The 26374-nt window shown below is 37.8% G+C and overlaps 2 protein-coding genes across 3 annotated transcripts in view; one reads left to right on the top strand and one right to left on the bottom strand.

Annotated features, from left to right (window-relative positions):
* Positions 1-9755: 9755 nt before the first annotated feature.
* Positions 9756-11270, bottom strand: LOC136832913 (trichohyalin-like). The gene has a single exon (XM_067094570.1). It carries the CDS (start codon positions 11268-11270, stop codon positions 9756-9758), a length of 1515 nt encoding a protein of 504 aa, XP_066950671.1.
* Positions 11271-12126: 856 nt separating this feature from the next.
* The window catches only part of LOC136832596 (uncharacterized), a 197517-nt gene continuing 183269 nt past the window's right edge, over positions 12127-26374 (top strand). Inside the window, exons 1-3 of one of the 2 annotated variants that reach the window (XM_067093771.1) lie at positions 12127-12295; positions 17409-17506; positions 23452-23584. In XM_067093771.1, coding sequence (XP_066949872.1) covers positions 23573-23584 — 12 coding nt within the window. In that variant the 5' untranslated portion in view covers positions 12127-12295; positions 17409-17506; positions 23452-23572. The other variant, XM_067093772.1, reaches the window with a different exon arrangement.

Raw genomic sequence — 26374 nt, 5'->3', positions numbered from 1 at the left:
CCGCTATTTTGGACCAAAATCCGCTGGATTTTTCATTGAATAAATTAATTTTTAATTCTCCTATTCTATAATAGGCTTGACCTACCGTTTCCACTTCAAATATGTGTACCTTGGGTAAATTAATATTCGAGTCAAAGAAATAATCATCTTCGTAAGTTTGAATTCCTCATTAGCTGCTCACTCGAACAATACTGATGTCCTTGCTCACCCAATATAATAGGCTGAACTGCATGCTGCCAGTTCCTGTTTAGAAACATCGCAAGTGTCCATTCTTTTTCTTTTTAGTTAGTCCGCTTTTATTAGTGGAAGCAGTATAACCGATTTCAAGCTTTGCCTGTTTCATTTAGTTTTTATTACATTTAGATGGCAGAACATTCTCTCACCTCAGCATCTCAGTGAAGTAAGAAAGGTGCACCAACTGAAAGGTCATACACTATGCCATGGATTGCTACCAGATCTGACTATTTTCCTACTCAATAATATTTTTACTAATATTGCAGTCCTTTGACTTATACGATAATTCATAATTCAACAAGCATTTTGAACTCAAACGAAATCCACCAAAAATCAGCTTTGAATCATTCAAATACGAGTAGACATCTCGTCTTCCGCAATGTGGCTTGGAAATTGGAATCCCCCAATGTCCCCGAATCCGCTAACATTGGCGGTTTGTCTGTTGGCAACATTGCCTAAATTCTGGCAACTCGCAGTGCCAGACTATCATTGAAATGAAAAGCTTAGAATTACCTCTGACAGTTTATGTTGCTTATCTAAAACTAAAAGCCTACAGACCCTCACTGTAATTTTAGATCGAGTATGGGATAGCGGATCAAGGCTTCTCAGGTCTTGAGATCAGTCCTCAGCAATTCGAAGCAGTAGCTAGAATTTATAATGACTGATAATAAAATAAAAAGAATAAAACAATAGTTTGTTTTGAAACGTGCTACCGACAGATATGAACTACCATATGGAAAAATACTTAAGTCAATATTTTATAATAAAAATTATCACATTTTTTATGGATACAGAAATGCCCTGGACATTATTCGTCCTGACGACAGAACGCTCGTAATTCGAATGCCTTTTTATCAGTAATAGGAAACATTAAAGTATGCTAATCAAAGCTTATCTTGATAGCATGATCGTAAAGGGTCCAGCGTCGATATTGTGTAATTTCTAAACTCTTCACTTTAAAATTAAATTTCAATAAAAACAGGAGTTCGAAATCAAATGACAACAATGATTAATATATGCATCATAATTATGTATTAGCAGTTATACTTTTTTTGTATTTTATGAAACTTATTGCTCACATGAATGCCAGTTTTTAACCTATTTGGAACACACGGAATTTATAAACTCCTTGGATTGTCCCAAAAGGGTCGATAGCCAATAATTTGGATATCCCTATGCTGACATGACTGGTTAAAGAGAGAAAGATGAAAATTTGAAGATTTCTGAGCCAAATTCCAACCTTTTGAGTTAAAGTTTCGAGTACATAAGACTCGTAACCCTCGAGTTCAGGAGTCATAATTTTTGACCCACCTCCCCATTATAACTTTCGAGCATATTCATATTTAAGTTCTAGAGTAATCCAGGCTTATAACCTGAAACGGATTGTGGGCTGTAAGGTCTATGCAATGATTAATCTCAGATTACAAATTTCTGTGCACGATGAAAAGCATTATGGAAAACATTATTTATTGCTGTTGGTAGGAGAGACATGACTCCCGGAAGCCTACACCTCAAAAAACGAGGAAATAAACGTAAAAACTAAGATTTAATAAATAAATAAAAAAGTAAAGCACCAGTTATTACATAAATCGCCAACGATTTCTCTTTTTAAGTTTCAGGCTCGCTTACCAGGAATTCAGACTCCCATTCAACAAACGCACACTTCAGTGCAGTAAACTCTGTCCGAAGGCTTTACAATGTGATGCGTGTTATTTCATTATACCGAGTAAAAGAAAAAGCTAACATCACGCAAAGCTAATTCGTATCTCCTGCAAATAATTAGCGTCTTTTTATCTTTGCTCCTTCACTGTTCATAAGCAATAAAAACGCAACAGTGGCTGTTATAATCTGTTAATAAAGCATCGCCAGCTGCTTCTTGCACACTTATTTTCTTTACGAGTTAACCAACTGTTTATCAAACCACATGAATCTTAGATTTTTCTTTGGTTTTCTATCTGTGGTTGGCCAGTCTCCCTGCGTTTTAATTTTGCTTTACAAAATCTTTCCTATATTCAGAAAGGCATTCACCTTGCATGGGGACAAGGGTTAATAAAACAAGGAGAAAAAGTAGAGCAAAGTTATATTTCTTAAGATACTAACACAGAAATTATATTTTTCCTTTTTCTCTCATGTGCAGTTGAAAATAAATGTTTTAATGCTTACCGCTATATTTAGTTGTGGTATGAGAGAAACAATAATAAAAACTAAAATATGCGCAAATACTTTTACCGACTATAGTTACAGACTTCGTATATACATACAGTATATATGTGTGTGTATACATACATATATATAAATATACATATACACACATACACACACATATATATATATATATGTATATATATATATATATATATATATATATATATATATATATATATATATATATATATATATAAAAACAGTAGATGTACGTGACTTCAGTGTATAAGCGAATCCCACAGGCAAATGACAGGCAGAAGTTCAGTACCAAGCGCTTTCACTTTATATATATATATATATACACACACACACATACACATATATATATATATATATATATATATATATATTATATATATATATATATATATACATATATATATACATATAAGACCAGCCACAGTGCTAGTACCACAGGTCATCAAATGGCTCGTAGTAGGCCCACATTCTACATACAATGTAGAACAAATGTAGAAGAGATTATGATATTACCAATGACCATTCAGCAGACTGTGGCATATCGTCCCCGGGAGAAGTTTCAGGAGCGTTAGTCAGTATATTTTGCTTTCCTGTTGTCTATTGAAGGGTCATAGGTAACCTAACACCTAATTAACCGAAAAATAGTTTATTGCTTAATCAGTAGAGAAAGCCTGTAAATTACAAGCGCTGCCTCAAAACAAGTACCTTGCCGTTACTTAATTTTTTTTTTTAAAGTTAAGAGACTGAGACGGGCAATGCTGTGCCCACATTAAGCTCAGCTCTGTGAAAGCAATGGGAGAAGATAAGGGAGGGAAGTTAAGGAGCAGTATATTTCTCAGGTGACGACTCATTAGCCTCTTGGAAAGCTGCAAATTGAGTGACTCAGGAAAACGTGACAGGGGCAGAGTTACACAACTTGGGTTTGAGGGGGACGAATGAGTTATCAGACTGCTTTATCGCGGAATTCACCAATTGCTGGTTATACATACACACACACTTTGTGCTCCGAAGATGTGTTGAAATACACGAAAGTACTTGACAATCTGTCGTTTCATTTTGAACTTTCCCAGTGGCTTCAGCTAATAACTAACACACACACAAATATATATATATATATATATATATATATATATATATATATATATATATATATATATATATATATATATAAATCGTTTATAAAAGGTAGAAGTAAAGGAGCCATATTGCACGACTACAATTGAAATAACACTGTTCTGTCTTTTGCTGTACATAGACCATGTAGGAAATATCTACAATTCATCAGTGGCCTCAGCTGATGCAGAAGTGAGGTAGTTTCTGTCGAAGGGATGGAAATCGTTGCTAAACAGTAGCTGGCTAGCTTTGGTTACATTTCTAATCATATTTGAAATACTGGCTACTGATAGGCATCCATTTTAGTGAATGTATATCTTGGTTTTCAGTAATGAATTGTTGCCATTAGTTTAAGTTGTTTATTTCCGTGAATATTTTTATGTGGTTGGCATTCCATCCTTATCTGCATATTGAATGGTTACTGAGGTAGATGAAACTGATCCTTTTGAATTTGTGTTGGTTCATATCTCCCCTTACTTGCTGAGTGATCGTCTTGTCCTGGAATTTTCGGTTAGCTCTGTCTGCAGGTTTGGGAAAAATCTTACAGTCTGTAGATACCTTTAAAGGAAGAGGAATTACAGTAAATGTAGCTGCAGGAATGCTATAATCAGCTGTTCAGTGTGTGTGGTGAAGCTGGTTACTGTTGTCCTCTGGTAGTTGCTTGTTAAGTTCTTTGCTTCTGAAGGAGGGAGTGCTGCCTTGCCTGACGTGTGTGTTTGTGCTGTGGTTGACTGCTGAAAAATTTTATATCAGCTGAATGTTATCTGCAAGTTGGATAGCCGTGGAATTTTGAAATATAACCCTTTCCGATGAATGCAGAAGGAAGCCTACTGCTACTTGAATTTTAGAGGAGCCTGTTCTTATGAACTGATATAGGCCTTGAGATTCTCGAAGGTCTTGATTCTTCAGTGAGATATGTATGTTATTTTTTTTGTGTACTCTTTGAGCCAAGTAAGAAATTTGACATCTTCCTGTAGCAAGAGCAGCTATGCATACACTAATCCAGTGATTGTCCTCGAAGTCCTTTTTTTTCTATTTAGAATCTAAGGTGGGTGTTAATTAGTTTGCCAGGCTTATTACGACTTTAGTTTTTGCTTGTAAATAGAAGGACTACTGATGATATAGAGCTATATCACAAATTGAGCAATGGAAAGGCATTTGGTCTCCATTTTTACTTTTAATCATTTAGATTTTTTTTTATTAAAAGTTACTTTAGAGGTCAAGTGTGTGTAGATTTCTACAGATTGTGGAGGATCCAATGCATTGTGCAGTGTTTGTCAGTAGCTGATTGCCATTTCTTAGGTTTTGTTGATGTTGATTTTAAGGCTAATATTGGCACATTTTTCCTAAAGCTGGAGCCAAGTGCTCATATAATTTCTACTTCTTTAAAGGTCTTATGGAAGATTGTTCTTGATACTGTATTTTCCATACTTATTGCAGATTGATTAGGCTGAAGTTCATTGGTGTTAAATGTTGCAGTGCAGGTAGATAGCTTAACGGGAAACTTCCCCTTGCTATTATAATAATAATAAAAACTATGTGCTACTGAGAGAGAGAGAGAGACACAGAGACACAGAGAGAGAGAGAGGGAGACGGAAAGACCGATTACTCTCTTTTTCTCACCAAAGACTTGATCCTTATTGATGTTTTGAAAAATCAACCCTTCATATCCTTATTACTACCACATATATCTTCGTTCAGTGTTTTGTAATCACTCCATGGTTTTATGCAGCCCTTTAAACCCGCGACAAATACTTCAGCCACATTTTTAAAAACATACTTCAAACTGATCAAACGCCATTTCAGCTTGCACCTAATACTTACTCAAAACATGCTATTATGACAGAAAAAGATTACTCCATTTTTAAAGTCGCAGTACAAAAATTATAGTGTAACATTTTCTACCCAGTTCTAGTGCACCTCCCTCTCTCTCAGTCTCTCTCTCCTAAACCTTTCTCACAGTATGTGCGTGCGCGCATGGGACACAGAGAGAGAGAGAGAGAGAGAGAGAGAGAGAGAGAGAGAGAGAGAGAGAGAGAGAGAGAAATTTATGAAACGATAAAAACACTGGTTTTGATACCTTCCAAATTCCTTACACATATTCAGGATTAAACTCCAAATGGGCAAATGGTCCACTCATCGGCCAGAGGTGCTTTACCAATGGTAGAATTGTTGGTGGAAACAGTTGCCCCCCTCGATGAAACACCTGCAGCCAAGAGCTGGCTGGCCAGCATGCTTCCTCAGAAACGCTCTTGGCCAAATGGTCAATGCTTGGGTCAGAGGTGCTTCACCAAAGGGACAATTGTTGTTGAGAACAATTGCCCCCTTGGTGAAACACCTGCAGCCAAGAGCTGGCTGGCCACCATGCTTCTTCAGAAGCACTATTGGCCAAATGGCCAAATCTTGGTCCAGAGGTACTTTACCAAAGAGACAATTGTTGGTGGGAAAAATTACCCCCCTTGATGAAACATCTGCAGCCAAGAGGCGGCTGGCCAGCATGCTTCTTCAGAGGTACTCTTTGGCCAGAGGTGTTTTACCAAGGGGACAATTGTTGGTGGGAACAATTGCCCCCTTGTTGAAACACCTGCAACCAAGAGCTGGCTGGCCAGCATACTTCTTCAGAAGCACTCTTGACCAATGGTCAATAATTGGGCTAGAGGTGCTTTACCTAGGGGACAATTGTTGGTGGGAACAATTACCCCCTTGATGCAGCCAACAGCTGGCTGGCCAGCATGCTTCTTCAGAAGCACTCTTTGACAAATGGTCAACTCTTGGGCCAGAGGTGCTTTACCAAAGAGGCAATTGTTGGTGGGAACAACAATTGCTCACTTGATGAAACACCTGAAGCCAAGAGCTGGCTGGCTAGCATGCTTCTTCAGAAGCACTCTTGGTCAAATGGTCAACTCTTCAGCCAGAGGTGCTTTACCAACGGGACATTGTTGGTGGGAACAATTGCTCACTTGATGAAACACCTGAAGCCAAGAGCTGGCTGGCTAGCATGCTTCTTCAGAAGCACTCTTGGTCAAATGGTCAACTCTTTGGCTAGAGGTGCTTTACCAAGGGGACAATTGTTGGTGGGAACAATTGCCCTTTGGTGAAACACCTGCAGCCAAGAGCTGGCTGGCCAGCATGCTTCTTCAGAAGCAGTATTGGCCAAATGGCCAACTCTTGGTCCAGAGGTGCTTTACCAGGGGGACAATTGTTGGTGGGAACAATTGCTCCCTTGATGAAACATCTGCAGCCAAGAGCTGGCTGGCTAGCATTCTTCTTCAGAAGTACTCTTTGGCCAGAGGTGCTTTACCAAGGGGACAATTGTTGGTGGGAACAATTGCCCTCTTGTTGAAACACCTGCAACCAAGAGCTGGCTGGCCAGCATGCTTCTTCAGAAGCACTCTTGACCAATGGTCAATAATTGGGCCAGAGGTGCTTTACCAAGGGGACAATTGTTGGTGGGAACAATTACCCCCTTGATGCAGCCAACAGCTGGCTGGTCAGCATGCTTCTTCAGAGGCACTCTTTGACAAATGGTCAACTCTTGGGCCAGAGGTGCTTTACCAAAGAGGCAATTGTTGGTGGGAACAATTGCTCACTTGATGAAACACCTGAAGCCAAGAGCTGGCTGGCTAGCATGCTTCTTCAGAAGCACTCTTGGTCAAATGGTCAACTCTTCAGCCAGAGGTGCTTTACCAAGGGGACAATTGTTGGTGGGAACAATTGCTCACTTGATGAAACACCTGAAGCCAAGAGCTGGCTGGCTAGCATGCTTCTTCAGAAGCACTCTTGGTCAAATGGTCAACTCTTTGGCTAGAGGTGCTTTACCAAGGGGACAATTGTTGGTGGGAACAATTGCCCCTTTGGTGAAACACCTGCAGCCAAGAGCTGGCTGGCCAGCATGCTTCTTCAGAAGCAGTATTGGCCAAATGGCCAACTCTTGGTCCAGAGGTGCTTTACCAGGGGGACAATTGTTGGTGGGAACAATTGCTCCCTTGATGAAACATCTGCAGCCAATAGCTGGCTGGCCAGCATACTTCTTCAGAAGTACTCTTTGGCCAGAGGTGCTTTACCAAGGGGACAATTGTTGGTGGGAACAATTGACCCCTTGTTGAAACACCTGCAACCAAGAGCTGGCTGGCCAGCATGCTTCTTCAGAAGCACTCTTGACCAATGGTCAATAATTGGGCCAGAGGTGCTTTACCAAAGAGACAATTGTTGGTGGGAACAATTACTCCCTTGATGAAACACCTGAAGCCAAGAGCTGGCTGGCTAGCTTGCTTCTTCAGAAGCACTCTTCGACAAATGGTCAACTTTTGGGCCAGAGGTGCTTTACCAAAGGAGCAATTGTTGGTGGGAACAATTGCTCACTTGATGAAACACCTGAAGCCAAGAGCTGGCTGGCCAGCATGCTTCTTCAGAAGCATTCTTTGACAAATGGTCAACTCTTGGGCCAGAGGTGCTTTACCAAGGGGACAATTGTTGGTGGGAACAATTGCTCCCTTGATGGAACATCTGCAGCCAATAGATGGCTACCCAACATGCTTCTTCAGAAGCACTTCTGGTCAAATGGTCAACTCTTCAGCCATAGGTGCTTTACCAAGGGGACAATTGTTGGTGGGAACAACTGGCCCTTGGTGAAACACCTGCAGCCAAGAGCTGGCTGGCCAGCATGCTTCTCCAGAGGCACTATTGGCCAAATGGCCAACTCTTGGGCTGGAGGTGCTTTACCGGGGGGACAATTGTTGGTGGGAACAATTGCTCCCTCGATGAAACATCTGCAGCCAATAGCTGGCTGGCCAGAATGCTTCTTCAGAAGCAGTCTTTGCCAAATGGTCACTTCTTCAGCCAGAGGTTAGGTTATGTTAAGTTAGAAACATCTGCAGTCAAGAGCTGGTTGGCTACCATGGTTCTTCAGAAGCACTCTTGGGCAGATGGTCAGCTTTTTGGCCAGAGGTTAGGTTAGGTTAAGTTAGAAACACCTGTAGCCAAGAGCTGGCTGGCTACCATGATTCTCCAGAAGCATTTTTGGGCAAATGGTCAACTCTTTGGCCAGAGGTGTTACACAAAGGAGGCAATTGTTGGGGGGAACAATTGATTCCTTGGTGAAACACTTCCACCCCAGAGCTGGCTGCCCAAGAGATAGCTACCATGCTTCTCCAGAAGCATTTTTGGGCAAATGGTCAACTCTTTGGCCAGAGGTGTTACACCAAGGAGGCAACTGTTGGGGGGAACAGTTGACTCCTCAGTGAAACACTTCCAGCCCAGAGCTGGCTGCCCAAGAGTTAGCTACCATGCTTCTCCAGAAGCATTTTTGGGCAAATAGTCAACTCTTTGGCCAGAGGTGTTACACCAAGGAGGCAATTGTTGGGGGGAACAGTTGACTCCTAGGTGAAACACTTCCAACCCAGAGCTGGCTGCCCAAGAGATAGCTTCCATGCTTCTCCAGAAGCCTTTTTGGGCAAATGGTCAACTCTTTGGCCAGAGGTGTTACACAAAGGAGGCAACTGTTGGGGGGAACAGTTGACTCCTCGGTGAAATACCTCCAGCCCAGAGCTGGCTGCCCAAGAGTTAGCTACCATGCTTCTCCAGAAGCATTTTTGGGCAAATGGTCAACTCTTTGGCCAGAGGTGTTACACCAAAGAGGCAATTGTTGGGGGGAACAGTTGACTCCTTGGTGAAACACTTCCAACCCAGAGCTGGCTGCCCAAGAGCTAGCTACAATGCTTCTCCAGCAAGACTCTTGGCTGTACGATCAGCTAAGCAGTAGACCCTCTTCTTCTCATGGGAACTACTCTTTGCCAAAAAGTTGTCCATGATCCAGTCTTGAGTGCCTGCAGCTAAGTTGTCCACACTTGTACTCGTGGCCGATATCTTTTCATCCAATTATTGGGGCTTTTTTGAGACAGCTTTGATGATCTTCATATTTCTTTTTCTTGCTCCATATTTTCCTCTGAGTTGTATTTTCTTTTTCTCCTTGGTTTTCTTCGGTTTCTTCCTCATCTCCTCTCTGTGTTTCCTACGTGCTATTTCCTTCCGCACGAAAGAGGACAGCGCTTCTCTTAGCAGCTCTTCTTCTTCTTTCCTTCGAAACTCTGCCTGTTTATTTTCATTGTCCCGCATCTCATGTGCTAAAACTTCCAGTCGCCTCTTTCTTTCAGCCTTCTTTCGGGCATGCCTCCTCTTCAGTATCTCCACTATCTCCTTCCTAAGCCTCTCCTTGCTGTGTATCTTCACTTCTGTGAATGGTATTCTCCATCTCCTTGGGGATGACAATGGCTCAGCAGTCTCTTTTTTCCGTCGCTTAAACCACAGCTTTCCCTTTTTCGGCTGTGAACCCCAGGCACTTCTCTTCTGGTCTGGTTTTGGCCTTTCCTAATTGGCAAAACCTCTCGTTCATCTTTTATGTGTCTCTCGTCCTTCCTCCATTTTTCGTCTGTCATCCTTTGTCTCGTCTGTCTGTGTTTCCAACGTGCTATTTCTTTCCGCACTACAGCAGACAGAGCCTCTCTCAGCATCTCTAGTTTAACTCTCCTTCTAAACTCTGCCTGTTTATGTTCATTGCCCCGCATATTATTTGCTAAGTCTTCCAGTCGCCTCTTTCTTTCAGCCTTCCATTGGGCATACCTCCTCTTCAGTGTCTCCTTTATTTTGTTGCGCAACTCCTTTCCTCTACGTTGCATTCTCCATCTCCTTGCGGCAGCTTCTTCTTTCCGTCGCTTGAACCACGGTGTTCTCTTCTTTGTCTTCGAATCCTGCAGTTCTCCTTTGCTGTGGCTTTGACCTTTCTTGTCTTTCATCTCCTTTCTGTGTTTCCTACGTGCTATTTCTTTCCGCACTAACGAAGACAGCGCCTCTCTTAGCAGCTCTTCTTCTTCTTTCCTTCGAAACTCTGCACGTTTATTTTCGTTGTCCCTCATCTCCTTTGCTAAAACTTCCAATCGCCGCCTCCTTTCAGCCTTCCTTTGGGCATGCCTTCTCTTCAGTATCTCGACTATCTCCTTCCTAATCATCTCCTTGCGTATCTCTACTATTCTCTGCTCAAATATCTCCTTTTTCTTCTCCTCTGGCTTCATTTCCATGTCCTTGCCAGTTACCTTGTCTGTATCCTTTTCAAGTGTCTTATCCACCATCTCTCTCTCTCGGCTTTTTCTCATTTCTGTCCGCTCGGTGTTGTGTCCTTCGGAATTGGCTTTCACTTTCCCGTCTTCCAAATTTGGGACATTGTTCCTTTCAAGGTCAGGTCCTCCCCACCTCTTCTTCACTATGGAGAAAATATTATTTTCTTCCTTCGCCACTATCGGGTGTCCAGTCTCAACGTCCTTTGCACTGAGCCACTCTTCGAAGTCGCTTTCCGTCGAAATCTTTGGTCCTTCGCAGGGAAACAGCGATGGGCCTCTTTCAGCGGGAGACAAAGCCAGTTCAGCAGGTCCAAGGGAATTTCTACCTTCTCTACTTTCGACAACCTCGATACTTCTCGTTAATTTGGCATCCTTCTTAGCTTGTCTGAGGAGTTTATTTTTATCCTCCAGGGCCTTCAACAAGCGAGAACACTTGTTCTCGAGCGCTTGGATCTCTTTTCGGTGTTCCTCTTCGAGTTGTCGAACCTTTTCGTCGTAGAAGTTCCTGATGGCCAACAATTGCTCCTCTGCGTTGAAACATTGGGTCCTGTCTCCTCGTCCTACTACGTTTCCAGTGGTAAACTCTGTTCCTAAGAACAAATCCAACAAGATATAAACAGTATTCATGCTGGGAAACAATCTTCCAGCCCAGCATCCAAAATTCGGGTAAAGTTGAAACATATTGAAAATTCTGAACATTTGTGATTGCATGATCAGCTATGCCGAGTAAGACGCCTGGCGGTATCCATAGTTTTAGAATCTCCTACAAGCAGCTTCGTTCGTCTTCGGATTCTTCGGTGTCTTCTTCGGGATTCCCAAGTCTTTAGACTAACTAAACTTAGTAGTTTAGTGCGAATCAGAATCCTTAACTGTATTGGTTTCTTTGTCGTTCAGTAGTTGGATCATATTCAGAGGAAATAATAAACAAGTAATCGTATAATTATGGCTTCAGTTTCATCATCGTCGGAAGAATTTTACATTAGTACTTGTCCTTGGGAATTATTTCACGGCGGAATAAATTGGCTTGTCATTTCATGCATGACTGATATTGATTCTATTTTAAAGATATGGATGCATGACAATGTAAATAATTTTTCATACATACTGTAGTAACCTGAGCATTGTATTTTTTTTTTGATAGTGCATCCCCGAAGGGCATGGTTCAGGTCGTCAGGAACTAGTCTAAGCTATTAAATTTAGGCTGGCCAGGCCTGTACAGTTTCTGGGGTCGAAGTCCATCAATTTCTGGAAGTCCATAATTTCTGTGACTATCCTTTTCATTGAACTGCACTTGTAAAGTAATAAATAGCAATCTTTTGTTTTTTTGGCACGTCTTCTTTCATAAATTTTGTTATTAAACATTAACATCATTCTTTAATAGTAGGAAATACAATTGATGACGATAGGAATATGATATATAGGTCATCATATTTGTGGATTTTAGTAGAAAAACGATAATTTTAAAGCTGTGGTACGATAATCTGGTCAGAGAAATTTGTGCTGCCGAAACGTGGGACATACGTCATCGAGACGGCTAATCTGCTCCATTTTCAAGTATTTCATCTTGTGTGTGCCTATATATGCAATGACATATAGAAGAAAAGGGCCAGTTTAGGGAAAGACGACCCCCCCTCCCCCATAAAAGACTCTGGGTACGGGCCTGATTTGATAACAGTGACGATTGATTTATAGTTGCTTCTGTGATCTGTTTTGTGAATTTTTATTTTTAATGAATGTTTACAAATAACCTATTATACTGTACGTTTGTGAAGTTCTAGGGAAGTTGTCTGTATAGGATGATGATGGAGTTAATCTTTTGAACTTGTGTAGTTTAAATTGGACTGCCATAATTGAGGACGCCATATAATGCAGTGTCAAGGTACTGTCGGTTGGTGATGCTTTTCTATTATGTCTACATGTTATATTCTCATTCAGCATTAGGCCTAGGTAGTGCTCATTAATGATTGAGGCCATGACCGTATATGTTTTTAATAGGCCCTTTATGTATTATACAGATAATAATGTTTTCTGGATGATGCTATATTTTAATAACTTGACAACACTAAATTCAGTTTGAGAAACAGTGTAGGCCTAATGTCCTTGTTGGTTTTTTCCCATAAGAAAGGTGCGGGGCAAGTGAATGATAAATTATTCGTTTAGCCCACTGATAGAAAATATGTAGGCCTGCCTTTATTTATAATATAAGTTCATTAAGGTTTTAAAATTCTTCTGTTATTGCATGGAAATTGGTTTCAAAGCTTTTAAACCTGCGCATGTGCAATAGGCTAATTTCCTTTATGTAATATCTAGGCTAGATGACCATTTAGCTTAGCCAATTAAAGTTGTACAAAAGATGAAGTTCCTGGATGGTTCGTGACTCTCAACATATTCCGTAGGCCTATAATAAAGTAACCCTATGCCTTGGGTAGAATTATTGGTAAAATTTTATAAGTTGCCAATATAAAATAATACCCCGTAAAATAGGGGTGTTTACTGGCTACAATTTTGCCGTATTAGTTATGGAGGGGCTGAGGGTTGGTATTGTCATACCTTATAAGTCGTAATTTTATATAGAGCTCTTTTCAAAAATGTAGGTTACAATTTCATATTGTGTATTGGCAACTTATAAAATAATACCGAATTATCGAGAGACTTAATTTTCATTTTATATATGTAAAATAAATAGTAACACCATCCACCTAGAAGCGCAGTAATCCTCATGACAGATGAATGCCTTGCCTCCTTACTGATAGATGCAAATTGAATTTAATTTTCGGATTGAGACAAAAAGAATATGCCTTCAAGCTGTAGGCCTCCATCTCTCCCTATGGTGAGGTATATAAGCTGTGCTCATTACTAAGAGGAAGACACCAATTGCTACCTTTGTCATTAGGCTACAACCTGGAGTGCAGTATTAGGTTGAGATGAATTTTGGTATTTCACTGTCATGATTTTTGCCACTCTAGGTTAGGTTAGGGTGGTATTGGCTCCAGTTTTCCCTCAGCTTCCTCCCTAGTCAGGTAGGACTGGGTGCCCTAGGTTAGGTTAGGGAAAGTAATGGTGGGATGCATTCTTGTAATTTACAGACTTGGTGCGCTAGGTCAGGTTAGGTTTTGGTATCCAATCACTGCCTTTCCGTGGTTAGGTAGGACCCAACTTCCTTATTTATGGGAAGGTAAGGTTAGGATTCATCCTTGACATCATTGTTCTTAAGGCCTAGTGAGACCGGTTACAGCCTAAACCATATGTATTTTTAGTCCACTCCTGTTTGTGCAATTACTTATTTTTTTTACCCACACTAAAAACCCAATCTTCCAGTTGGGTCCACCCCTCCCAAATTATATACAATTTAAACACAACGAGAGTAATAGCATACACCAAATATTGTATCAGAAATGGTTAAATAATATACTGTATTTACTGTCATGTATATTAATATGACTGTAGGCCGGGGTTTTTATGTATGTTTTCTGCTAAAAATTGCCGAAAAGTGTAATACATCTTAACCTCATCGTTCCATAACCAAACCTAGGGCCTTGTGCCCTGACTTGGCCAGGGTGGGGCTTTACCCCACCCCATTCTATCATGATTATTTTAAATATGCTCCAGTTCTGAGAAATTTATACCCCTTGTTCTGCAGTGAACCTGATTCATGATTTAATTAAATCCAATGTTAATGTTTTGAAGGTGTTCCTCTCAGAGTTCTTTAATATTAGGAGGCGATAGGTGCTTGCAGTGAATGCACTATGCATGAGTGCTTTTGTGATGTTTTTTGACAAGTAAAAGTTTTCTAACTCATTAGTCAATTAAAACTCCACAGTTTCTTTTGATGAAGTTCCCAGATGTTTATACTCCTTCCAGTTATCAAAATCCAGTGCATTCAGTATAATAAATGCTGCCATATTTAAGAATTACCTAGGGATAAGGTGTAAAGTTAAATTTTTATGGAAACTCATCAGTAAAATAACCTTATTCATCAGGAAATGGCATAATCTCTTCCAATAGTAAGTGTGTATTTTAAATTAATTTCATTACTGGTATTGAGACAAGAGGTATCTCCCAACTTTAATGTAAGGAATATGCTCTATGCAATCCTAAGGGGAAGACAGGGCCATCACCCTTGCCAGTTAGGACCCATTATGTAGGTTACGTTAATATGACTTAATGCATTTCACATGTGACTTATGTCCCTATAGGTCAGGTGAGAATGGGGATTCTAAGAGGCCAAAGCCCCTCTTTCCAGCTAAAGACCCAGGGGCTTCTGTTAGGAAAGGTAAGGTCTGGATGCTTCCCTGTACTTCACTGTTACCTAGATCCAGTTAGGTTGGGGGTGGTCAGGGCTGATGAAGCTCCTTCCCACCCAGATAAATACAGTACCTGGACCTAGTCCAGTTTAGTTTAAGGAAGTTAAGGTTTCATGCGTCCTTGTAATTGATATTGACATCTTCGTCCTTTGTGTTTGTTTCTACTGAAATACAAATTACCACCTGGTGTGTAGGAGTGTTCTACAATGCGAATTGGAATTGGTTATTGAAACTCATAGCAATGTAGTTAATTGTTGGTCCATGTTTGAGTCAGGGTGGACCTCCCACTCACCTGCCCACATCAAGCACTTTTGCCTTGGCTGCAGTCAAGTTAAGACTGCTTATTACACTCTGACTTACCATAGAGTTGAAACTTTGAAACTACTTTCAATTTTTTATTGTATGTATGGGGGTTATGTTTTTTGTTCAACAAGCGTTCAAACAAAAACATTAACCTCGAAAGGTGTAAAGAACGTAATTAGATGTTTGGCTACTTTATGTCCTTTTTGTTGTTCTGCATTGGTAGGACTGACCCGGAGTGTGTTGGCTGGTCTCCTTCACAGACGAGAGGTTTGGCATTAGTGTAGAAGGACAAAAATGTTTTCCAGTTTTGGAAGGAATTACTCCTCTTTCAATAACACCGAATCTTTTTGGCTCCTTCCTCCCGGACTGCCCTTTCTCCCTCCATACCTCCAGCTCGTTCTCCCCTGTCATAAGGCAGGTACTGCTTCTAGTTTGGTTTTGGCTGGTCATATGAAAGTGCATGGGGATGCAACTCATTACTCTTTGATCAGAGTCTCTACATTTAAATGTTTATTCCCAGTCTTTGGTGCACTTCTTGTTTTGAGTGGTAAGAATTTTTACAACCTGTGCTGGTCATCTTGTAATTCCATACACAGTGTTGTTTCATTGCTTTTCTGACTAGCCTGGAAATTTATTCATCCTATAACGTTTCACATGAATTGGGAAGTGTCAGAAAAATTACATGATGAATGAAGGTTATAGAAATGTATCTGGTAAAGAAAGCAATGTATGAACGAACTGCATTTGATCAGCAAGTTTTGACACCTTGCCTCTTTAAACATCTGATACATGGTATAGCACGGCGTTTTGGTCACCAATATTTAGGATGGCAACAGTCGTTTGGAGTTAGAATGTGGTTGTAACTTTTATCTTATTGTAAGGCTACATTGTTCATTTTAGATGCATGGCTGTTGGCCTTCCACGACAATGAAAGTTTTCAACCCCCGCCAAAAGGGTCCATGTGAAAATAGTTTTCCTGCATTCCTTTATTGGTTCATTGCAGGTGATTAGCCACCACATTGTTACAAAGTTTGCATTGTTATGAAGTCTCTGTACGTAAATATAACATTGAACAATGTATGAAATGCTTAAATAGAAATGCCTGTTTATTTTTTCACTGAAAAAATAACAAAAGTTTTTGTATGAAAGTTATTGTTTAGGGTTTAGTATCATTGACGAATCAGTTAGGGGGAAAAACAAGCATGATCAAAATTCATCAGATTTTTTTTTTAATTTGCTAACAGGTTTCACCAATGCATGCAGATGATATTTGGCTTTGCTTGTGTAAAAGCTTTAAGAATGTTCTTTGATATGACAAGAATCTTGCCGTCGCATAGCTAAGGACTAATGGGAAATGACATGATAGTATCTGGGCTTATTTGATGAGGCAATGAATCCTTTGGAATTAAATGATTAGGTCTGCTTGGTTAAGATCGCAGAACTGGCATCTGATTTAGGAAGGTAAATTACCTGTGATTTACACATTTTTTTTTTGAGATGGTTCTTTCAAGAGGTCGATTAGTTTCGTTGGAATAAATACGATTTGGCAAGTGCATTCACTGTAATGTGACACATTGAGCTATCTCTAGTTTGTGGGATTATGTTTTTTAAAAAATCCAAAGAACCGTAAATTTTTGCGTCTTCATACAAGCAGGGGCTCGACTTCTGCGGAGGTACAGATGCGAGACCATATAAATGAAAGAAATTTCACAGTAGCAAAAGTTTTCGAAGTTGATTTCTATAGGTTTTATGTAAATGATAATCTGTTTACAGAAAGACACAGTATTAGTGTTAGAATAAAAAATATATATATATATAGGAAAATGTTTTGTTTGGCACTGATTAGCGAAGAGGAAAATTTCTAACAGAGCAATGAAAGTTTTGCTCTATCACCTGCGTTCAGACTACATATGTAGGGGTGAGGTGGGCTCTTGACTTGATAGCTTTTATAACTCATAATTTTCACATTCATTTGTGAAACCTTTTATTTGGCTGGTGATTGGCACGATTGGCTCTTGCTTCAAAAATAGTTTGCTTCGCCTTTTCTCTGTTGTTATTTTTTTTATAATGACTTTCCATTCACTCTTTATGATGGTAGATAATTTCATTATACAGCATACCTTCTTAATGAAAATAGCCATCATTATTATTGTTTCAGGTCAGGGCTCTTGCTCCAAAGGACGTGGCTCATCAAGCGAAGGAAGTCAGACGAATGACCGCCGCTGGGCAGCTTGACCTGACTTGAAGGGAAAAAAGGTTTGTTTCTCTGAAAATCGTTCATGTTTTTGCTTCATCCCCCCCCCCCCCCGGCCTTCCCCCCACCCCGAAAAAAATCTTTTTTCGTTTTACTCCGGAACTGAAAGCAAAGGCATAAATTTGCCATTTTTTTCTTTTATTGACAAACCATCGCAAATTGGAACAATACATTCAGAGGAATGAGGGACAAAGGAAATCCCAGTAATGTTATGCGAAATGCAACAAAGCGTCTTTTTACCCTTTACAAAAAATTTTACTCATCAATGAGTGCGTTTCACCCGCAATTGTTATTAAACAACTGTTACCAAATTCCTGGGTCCGTGCAATGCATGCAAAAGAAATATATTTCCGTTTTAAACATTGTTGCTGCAGGGCTAACTAGGTATTATTACAGCGATTCAACTTTAATTTTATCCGGAATAAAAATGTCGAAAATCTTGATTTTGGGAGATACGTTGATTCGACACATTAGGGAACAGAACTTTTGGACGGGAAGTTTCATTGTGTTCTGAGCGAATGGAGTGTTATCTCGTTTAGGTTTCGGATGGCATTTTCCGTTTTTGCGTTGATCGTCGTCTTTTGAAGTCAGTTTAGTTCGTTTTATGTGTATGTATATATGTATACATATACTTATATATGTTATATATGTACAGTATATATATATATACATTATAAATGTATATTATAAATGTGTATATATATACAAATATATATATATATATATATATATATAATATATATATATATATATATATATATATATATATATATATATATATATATATATATATATATATATATATATATATATATATATATATATATATATATATATATATATTATATATATATATATAAACAAGCTTATCCTCTTGCTTTTAGGGACGACTTAGATATCATCCCTGTCTGATACATAGTTCTTGCTCTTGAGTTTTATGTTAGATTTGCGACTTGGTATACTGGCATATTTAAAGTACTTTTTTCTTTAGTTTGGAAACTTGTTGCGCCGGAGTATAATGCATCTAGAAATCTATGGTTTTAGGCGAGAACAGACATCGATAACTGAAATAAGGACATGTGAAGGAGAAGCAAGTCAAGTTCGTTGAGTCTTTTTGTTAACTAATGCATTTTCAGGGAATGCGTGTAATGGGGTTCCAGGGGCGAAGTCTCCTGCTAGGTTAGATGAGGTTAGCAGAAACGTTTCATGGTTTAGCCCAGTCAAATGTTAGTACTTACACAAACACATAAACGTTTAAAAATATATATATATATGTATATATAATTATGTTATATATATATATATATATATATATATATATATATATATATATATATATATATATATATATATATATATATATCTACATAATATATATAATATATAAATAATATATATATAATATATATATATATATATATATATATATATATATATATATATATATATATATATATATATATATATATATAAATAACATATATATGTGTGTGTGTGTATCACTTATATGGATGAACTCGTGTATAAATATGGTAAATCTGCCTAAATGAGGCCGATTAAACTATTCAGCGATTAAGCATACAGTACCATCTGTTGTGAAGTCAACCCCGCATTTAATTTCCTCTAAAATGCTACAACATAAATCCAAATTACTCTTAAATGTTATATTTCTAAGGCTTGATAAGATGTAGTATAAGATAGAAACAAACTGTTAGTAGCAAGAAATGGCGCTTTTTCTTGTGAAATTAATTGTCAAGCTTATAAGTGTTTTTCGGAAGTTTGTGGTCATGAACACAGCAGTTCTCATAGAGCATCTGTGTGTATATGTGTGTGTGTGTGAGAGAGAGAGAGAGAGAGAGAGAGAGAGAGAGAGACTTGCAAACAGCCCCTCAGAATTCACTCTGTCCATGGAATATTCGTGTAAATTTACAAGAATAAATGATTGCACAATACAAGCATTAGGTTTCATGCAATTCGCAACTTTTGTTAAAACCTAACTGAACTTAACTACCAAAGTGACCTTGAATTCAAATGATTTTAGTTGCCATGCAATGTCAAGAACCAAACACAAACATCAATGCCGAGAGTATTAATAATCATGTAATTGCCTTCCAAATATACCAGAACACCAGAAAAATATCTGATCAGGAATTTAGCGAGAAACGGGAAGCAATACATGGTATTCCCCGTAGGGGGTTATTGCCGTTAGTGCACCTCATGCGGTACACTGTAGGCATTACTCAAGGTTCTTTGCAGCGTCTCTTCGGGCCCTAGCTGCAACCCCTTTCATTCCTTTTACTGTACCTCTGTTCATATTTTTTTCCTCCAGCTTACTGTCCATCCTCTCCTGACAATTGTTTCACAGTGCAACTGCTTTGAGGTTTTCCTCCTGTTACACCTTTCAAACCTTTCTACTCACAATTTCCCTTTCAGGCGCCGAATGACCTCATAGGTCCCAGCGCTTGGCCTTTGGCCAAAATTCCATATTCCATTCCATGACATAGGTTATTATTATTGTAAATGTATGAGGAATATTTACTGTATAAAGGAAGAAACAGACAATTTTTTTTTTTATCTAGACTAACAATAGGAACTTGCTCGTTTGTCTTCCACCAGCAGAGGATTTCATCACGATGACTTTTCTGATCCAGAATCTTTGATTGTCAAATAATCCGAGAGTTTACGACCCATAAATCGTAATGACCTTAAATGAAAAAGAGGATAAAAAAAAAAAGCAGAGGCGTTTTCGTGACGGTGGTCGTCAGGTCGGCCCAGAACTTCCCTAATTTCTTGGTGCTGTTTCTTGGTGATATTTTTCTCTTGGCGTCTTGGAATTTTATGGATTAATTGGATTAATGGATGCCACTGACAACGCCCTTAAGGGGAATGATTGATTGATATTCCACGGCGAGCAGAACCCCAGGTCAGAGTAATACGTGGATAATTATCCAGGCCAGTTCTATACCTACGTAATGAACGAGTAAATGTGTTTAGACTGGCAATGTAAAACTGGATATTATAACGATGAACTTCTTGAAATATGTGCGAGGATATGGCGGACTTGGTTGGTTAGGCTAGCAACCTCCAGACCTGCTGTAACCTCTTCCCTGACAAATAGAATATATGCAAACGAAAATTCTGGTACTGGGAAGCCCCAGCCTGTAAATGATGCCTTTAGACAAAAGTATATTTTGTTAGTATTAGGGGAATAAATGATTCCACGAGCGCGAACTTTGAGAGTACTGATATTTCTGTTTACCAGCTTATTTTATTTTCTTGATTATTTATTTTCGCTATTAATGTTTGCTATTGGCAACGTTACTTGACTAAATAATTCCCGCGTTTACGCCATAACCTATTGTAGTTTTTCATTTAAAACTCATATTGCTTTTTCGTAACTTTTGGTATGTCAGCGATCGGCTTCTCGCAGTAAACAACCAATGAATAAAGAAAAACGAAGAAGAGAAGTAGAGGTGCTGAAGAAGTGAACACTTGAACCAATGAAGAGTTGTCTGAGTGTAAAACAAGTGCACGTCAAGCTCGCTTCTTATTTGAGCGATTTTATAGGTAATCATCAGTGTGTTGTGATTTCTCCCAAGAAAAATATAAATTAGCAATTTTGAAGATACAGGAAACCGTTTATTTTGTTTCTTTATTCATCCACATTATGCGGTTGACGTAACATATGCGTAGGTGTGATCTTACCTAGCCTTTTGAGTGAATGGACTCTTAGAAGTGTCAAGACCAGTGTTATTGTGATCAGAGTAGAATACGAACATTACGTTTTCTATGATTTGTGAAAATAACTTTTCAATCATATCATTACCACTGGTTACCAGAAAGAGAATTCATATTCTCTAACTTGTATACATAGCCCATATAGAATGTAATTTTTTACGCAAGATACGAAAGTTTATGACATATATGCTGCTCAAAATTTATTGGTGCTAGGCTAATTCGCTTTATGAGTGATATAATAACGCCGATGTATTTTAGATTTGCTCCTAGAGCACCCAGTAGCAACCTGACCTAGAATGTAAATGAAAGCCAAGTACAGGGATGCATCTTAACCTTTCCCTAGCCCAGCCTAACCTTTCTTAAGGTGCAGAGGCTTTGCCAGTTTTGGGGGGTTACCTTGTCCCACTGACTCTCTCCCCATCCATGCTAGAAGTATGGGTTGCAGAGGTAAGCCAACTTATCCCACAGAACTGAAAGTCAGACTGACCCAAACGATGTAAAATTGTGGAAAAAACCAATTACAGTACTTATTTGTAATCATGTAACTGTCAGTTCCAAAACTGGAACATCCAGATAAAAAATGTTTCACTGAAAATGGTTAAAATCACATTTTAAAAAAAGCATGCTTTTAATATCTTTTACTGTACCTCCTGATTAGAAATGGACTATTTCCTTCTTATTAATTGCCTAAACAGAAAAGGTAAATAAAACATGGAAGAAAAAATAAAAAATAATAAGTAGGAAACTGGGCTAGTGATTCCAGTAATTAAAGGGATTTATACAAACCTCTCTGGACTGGAACTACGGTGCTAAACATTAAATAACATAACTCCAAACCTTCTTTAGCCAGGATGCTGGGACTTTGGTTAAAGAATGCTTGGAAAATAAAAGTATTAGTAAAATGTTACGTCCAAGGCAATATAGATATTTCAGAATTATTACTGTTATATTAATTCAGTGGTCTTCAAAATTATGGTACATTGATTACACTTTGTCCATTTTAAAAAATTAATGTTGAATGTTGCTATTTTTAGATAATCCCCTAAAGAGGAAGAATTACACTTACCAAGAATGAAAAGAGGATTAAGGTTAATAAACGTTCGTATGAAAGTACTTGCCTGAAAGAGGTTGCGAATTACGTAGGTTTAACTAATATTCTTTAAGTCATAGTAGATTTTCCAGGTGCCTGTATTTTGCTTTTGTGACTCTATAGGAATTCGTTCCAAAGTTAAGGGGCAAATATATTTATGTGTTAACCGCGGTAGCAAGACCAATTATGGAAGAGAACTAATCTCTCCTAGACTGGACTAGAGTAGTTTGTTTTTAAATAGGTACATAGCTTATTAGCTGCCAAATAGAGATGACAGATTTTAAAACATGAAAACAGTAATCATTTTGATGAAACCGAGTACATATTACTTGTGTGTGCAACTAGAAATAAATAGGGTTTTGAATATTAATTTTGAATATATTGCACGAAAGATTCTGATACAAAAATGATAGGAATAGTGGATTAGTGAAAAGCTGAGGTATTCCAAAAAGGAAACCAGCATATATCAGACATTAATTTTACCTCGATTTTTGGTGGTTAAAGAAACTTGTACAAGGACGGTATTTGTACACGTCTTAGTAGAATTTGCTTTTGAAATAGGTGTTCAAGTTAGATGCTGATGATTAATGTATGTGTGGTTTACCTGCTTAATTTTTTTTTCAGTGTCTCTCGATAGTTAGTAGATGTTGATGATTAATGTATATATCATTTACCTGCTTCATTTTTTTGCAGCTTCTATCGTTAGTCATGAGCGCACTGTATTTTATGTTGATGATTAATATATATATATATATATATATATATATATATATATATATATATATATATATATATATATATATATATATATATATATAAATTTCTGATATATATATGTGTGTGTGTGTGATTTACTTGAGAGACCTGGGTTCGATCCTGACGAGTCATTTTTCAGCTTGTGTGTTGACGTTTGTCATAGCGCATATATATATATTTTAATTTTAGTTTATGCATTTACTTGTGTTGTCTAATAGCATAAAGTTTAGTAAACTATTTTAAACTTTATTTTTTTTTTAAACTGAAAAAAAAATTGCTCTGATAGTTTCGCTTATGACGCCTGCACGTCCATTATTTATTGCTGGGTCGTTTGAAGTAAAGAGTCCCCAATTATTGTTTCAGGTGGCGAATCGTACAGGGGATAACGGGATACGCAAATTGGGAGCTTCTGAAGGATAACGGGCTCTGGAAGATGACAGCCAGCTGATTGCTGGCTTAACGATAATGGCCAGTCTCGTTCCTAATGAGGAGAGAGGTAGGTCTTTCTGAAAAAAAAAAAATATATTTTTTTACATTTGGGCTGTCCAGATTTTTTCTTGTGTTTAATTAGAAAACGAGCGCTTGAAAATGCTCGTTTCTAATGAGGAGAGAGGTAGGTCTTTCTAAAAAAAAAAAAAAAAATTATTTTGTTACATTTGACTGTCCAGATTTTCTCTTGTGTTTAATTAGAAAACGAGTGCTTGAAAATCTTCGTTTCTAATGAGGAGAGAGGTAGGTCGTTCTAAAAAAAATGTTTTTATTTTATATCTGGGCTTTCCAGATTTTTTTCCTGTGTTTAATTAGAAAATGAACGCTTATAAATCCCCATATTTCGACCAAGAGAAAATATTCAGAACCATAAATGGAAATAGCTACTTGAGTTAATGGGGGCAGAAGATTTCTATTTTTAGAACCCAACAATTAAAACATGTTCATATACATTATATTCGTTTGTGAGAAAGCGAATTCCCCATGAATTATTAGTGTCTGAATTTAGTTGGGAAAGTATTTTCTCGTTGTTTTAGGCTATCTAATAATGTTTTAGACTTAGGTCTGAAACAAATGAAAAGCTTTACAAATTAAATTTTATGGGTCATCAACTTTTGTTATTTAATTTTTACGCATTTTACATTGTATATTTGCACACATATATATATGTATATATTGTATATATACATATATATATATATATATATATATATATATATATATATATATATATATATATATATATATATATATATATATATATAGATGAATTTGGACGTCGGAACGTTGGAACTTACGAAATAAATATGGCAACAGGCTGGTGAAAAATTGACGTGCATTAAACAGGGACGAATTTAGTCGACACTTAGTTCCACCTTTTTCTCCTGCCTGTTGTCATTCATATACATACATACATTTATATGTATGTATGTATCTGCCACGTATGGTCAGGTTTCTTGTTTTATACCCCAGTCGTATATCGGCTTGTGGTGGTGAGTGTACCAAAATTTTGAGGAATTCGAGAGATGTGAAGATGTGTTTGTGGCTATCAAGTATATATGTATATGTATATATATATATATATATATATATATATATATATATATATATATATATATATATATATATATATATATGTGTGTGTGTGTGTGTGTGTGTGTGTGTGTGTGTGTGTGTGTATACAGAGAGAGAGAGAGAGAGAGAGAGAGAGAGAGAGAGAGAGAGAGAGAGAGAGGGAGGGAGGGAGGAGTGAGTGACGTTACAGCTGACCTATTGACCTTCTGGTATTAAATACTGCTTTTCTGTAATTTTTTCTCATTCACTATTTGCCTGAGGAAAGAGACAGTTTGATCTCTGAAATATAGCCTTTATTTTTCACATTTCGGCCTTTTTATGGGCTCCTTATATTTGAAGATTATACATATAATTATATATGTATGTATATGTGTAAAGTATATGCATATGTTATATGCATATATATATATATATATATATATATATATATATATATATATATATATATATATATATATATATGTATATATATATATTTATAAATATGAATCATATCCTGATACACAGGACAAGAGAAAGTAAATATTTTTCATATGGAGACTGTCCCATTGTGGATGTTATGTATATTTAACTTTGTTTTTCAGAACTACTACAGGGGTAGGAGGGTTTTTGAGAAAAAGTTATGAATTTATATGTGTTACCATCTCAAAAAAATATAGATTAGCTTGATACTGTGCAGTACATGTAAAAATGTTGACTTTCAAATTGAACACCATCAGTGTCTTGGCCTCCTTTTTGTATTAAGATTTTTTCATATGGCTGCTGGCCTATAAATACAAATTTGTCAGAGCACGGCTCAAGAAATTATGTTTTGTTTATATGTGAATTTTTTTATTTGGTGTTAAGACAAGACAAATAAATGTGACAAATGATATACCGTGTCCAATAACAAGCTGCAGACTTTAACCACCCCAATTGATCATTTTAGATCAACCACAAATGTTATGCAATGGGGGGATGAAATGTGCCATCCAACCGGGTCTCTCGCAGTGATTATTTTATGTTTAATTTTATGGCATTATTACTTACTGGGGTAATGATTAATTGTGAACTTAGAAAGTTATAATTTTCATGCATATTTTCTGTGAACTAGAAGTAGCACATATTTTGTTTGTAGCGCAAATCTTGATAGACTTTTTATCATTACCTTTACTTGTGAGCTGGCTCACTTTCGAACACCTTCACTCACTAAGTCCTAGGGCATCTCTTAACGTCCTGTGGGTAGCTCTTCACCTCTTAGGTGCTGTGGGCTGAGGTCCACTATCACTGTCTAAAATCTGAGAAGAGACAGATACTGATGACGGGCAGAGCTATGTTCGTTTCGGTAAGACCATTGTAATACTCGTACATTACCATAGTGTGGTCTTTCGTTAGATACTTGCTACTGAATTTTGAATAAACTTGTGTATCAAAATATTAAATACCTGTTGAAAAGTGCTGGTGCTTAAAAGTACATTATTAAGTACTTGGATTTAAGTACTCAAGAAATCTTCTGTACTTGTACTTGCAAATTTCGGCATGTTAGTACTTTTATCAGGAATTATGTAAAGGGAAATCGAGGAAGCAATTTTTTTCCATTATAGTTTTCCCCTCACGTACACGCCTTTTACCCTAAGACATGGGTTAGCTCCAGAAAGTGATGCTCTTCCAGTTTCCAGGGATTGTCTTTGGGTTGAGAGTTACAACCAAAAGTGCTGGAAGTATTAAATCTTGAATCGAGGTG

Source organism: Macrobrachium rosenbergii, chromosome 50 (genome assembly GCF_040412425.1).
Source record: "Macrobrachium rosenbergii isolate ZJJX-2024 chromosome 50, ASM4041242v1, whole genome shotgun sequence".
In the NCBI taxonomy this organism is placed as follows: Eukaryota; Metazoa; Arthropoda; class Malacostraca; order Decapoda; family Palaemonidae; genus Macrobrachium; species Macrobrachium rosenbergii.
The sequence above is the reverse complement of the archived record's forward strand: the minus strand, read 5'-3'. Positions and strand labels throughout refer to the sequence as shown.

What these genes read in the sequence shown, in the direction of transcription:
- LOC136832913 (XM_067094570.1), bottom strand. Translation starts at nt 11,270, where the DNA reads ATGAATACTGTTTATATCTTGTTGGATTTGTTCTTAGGAACAGAGTTT.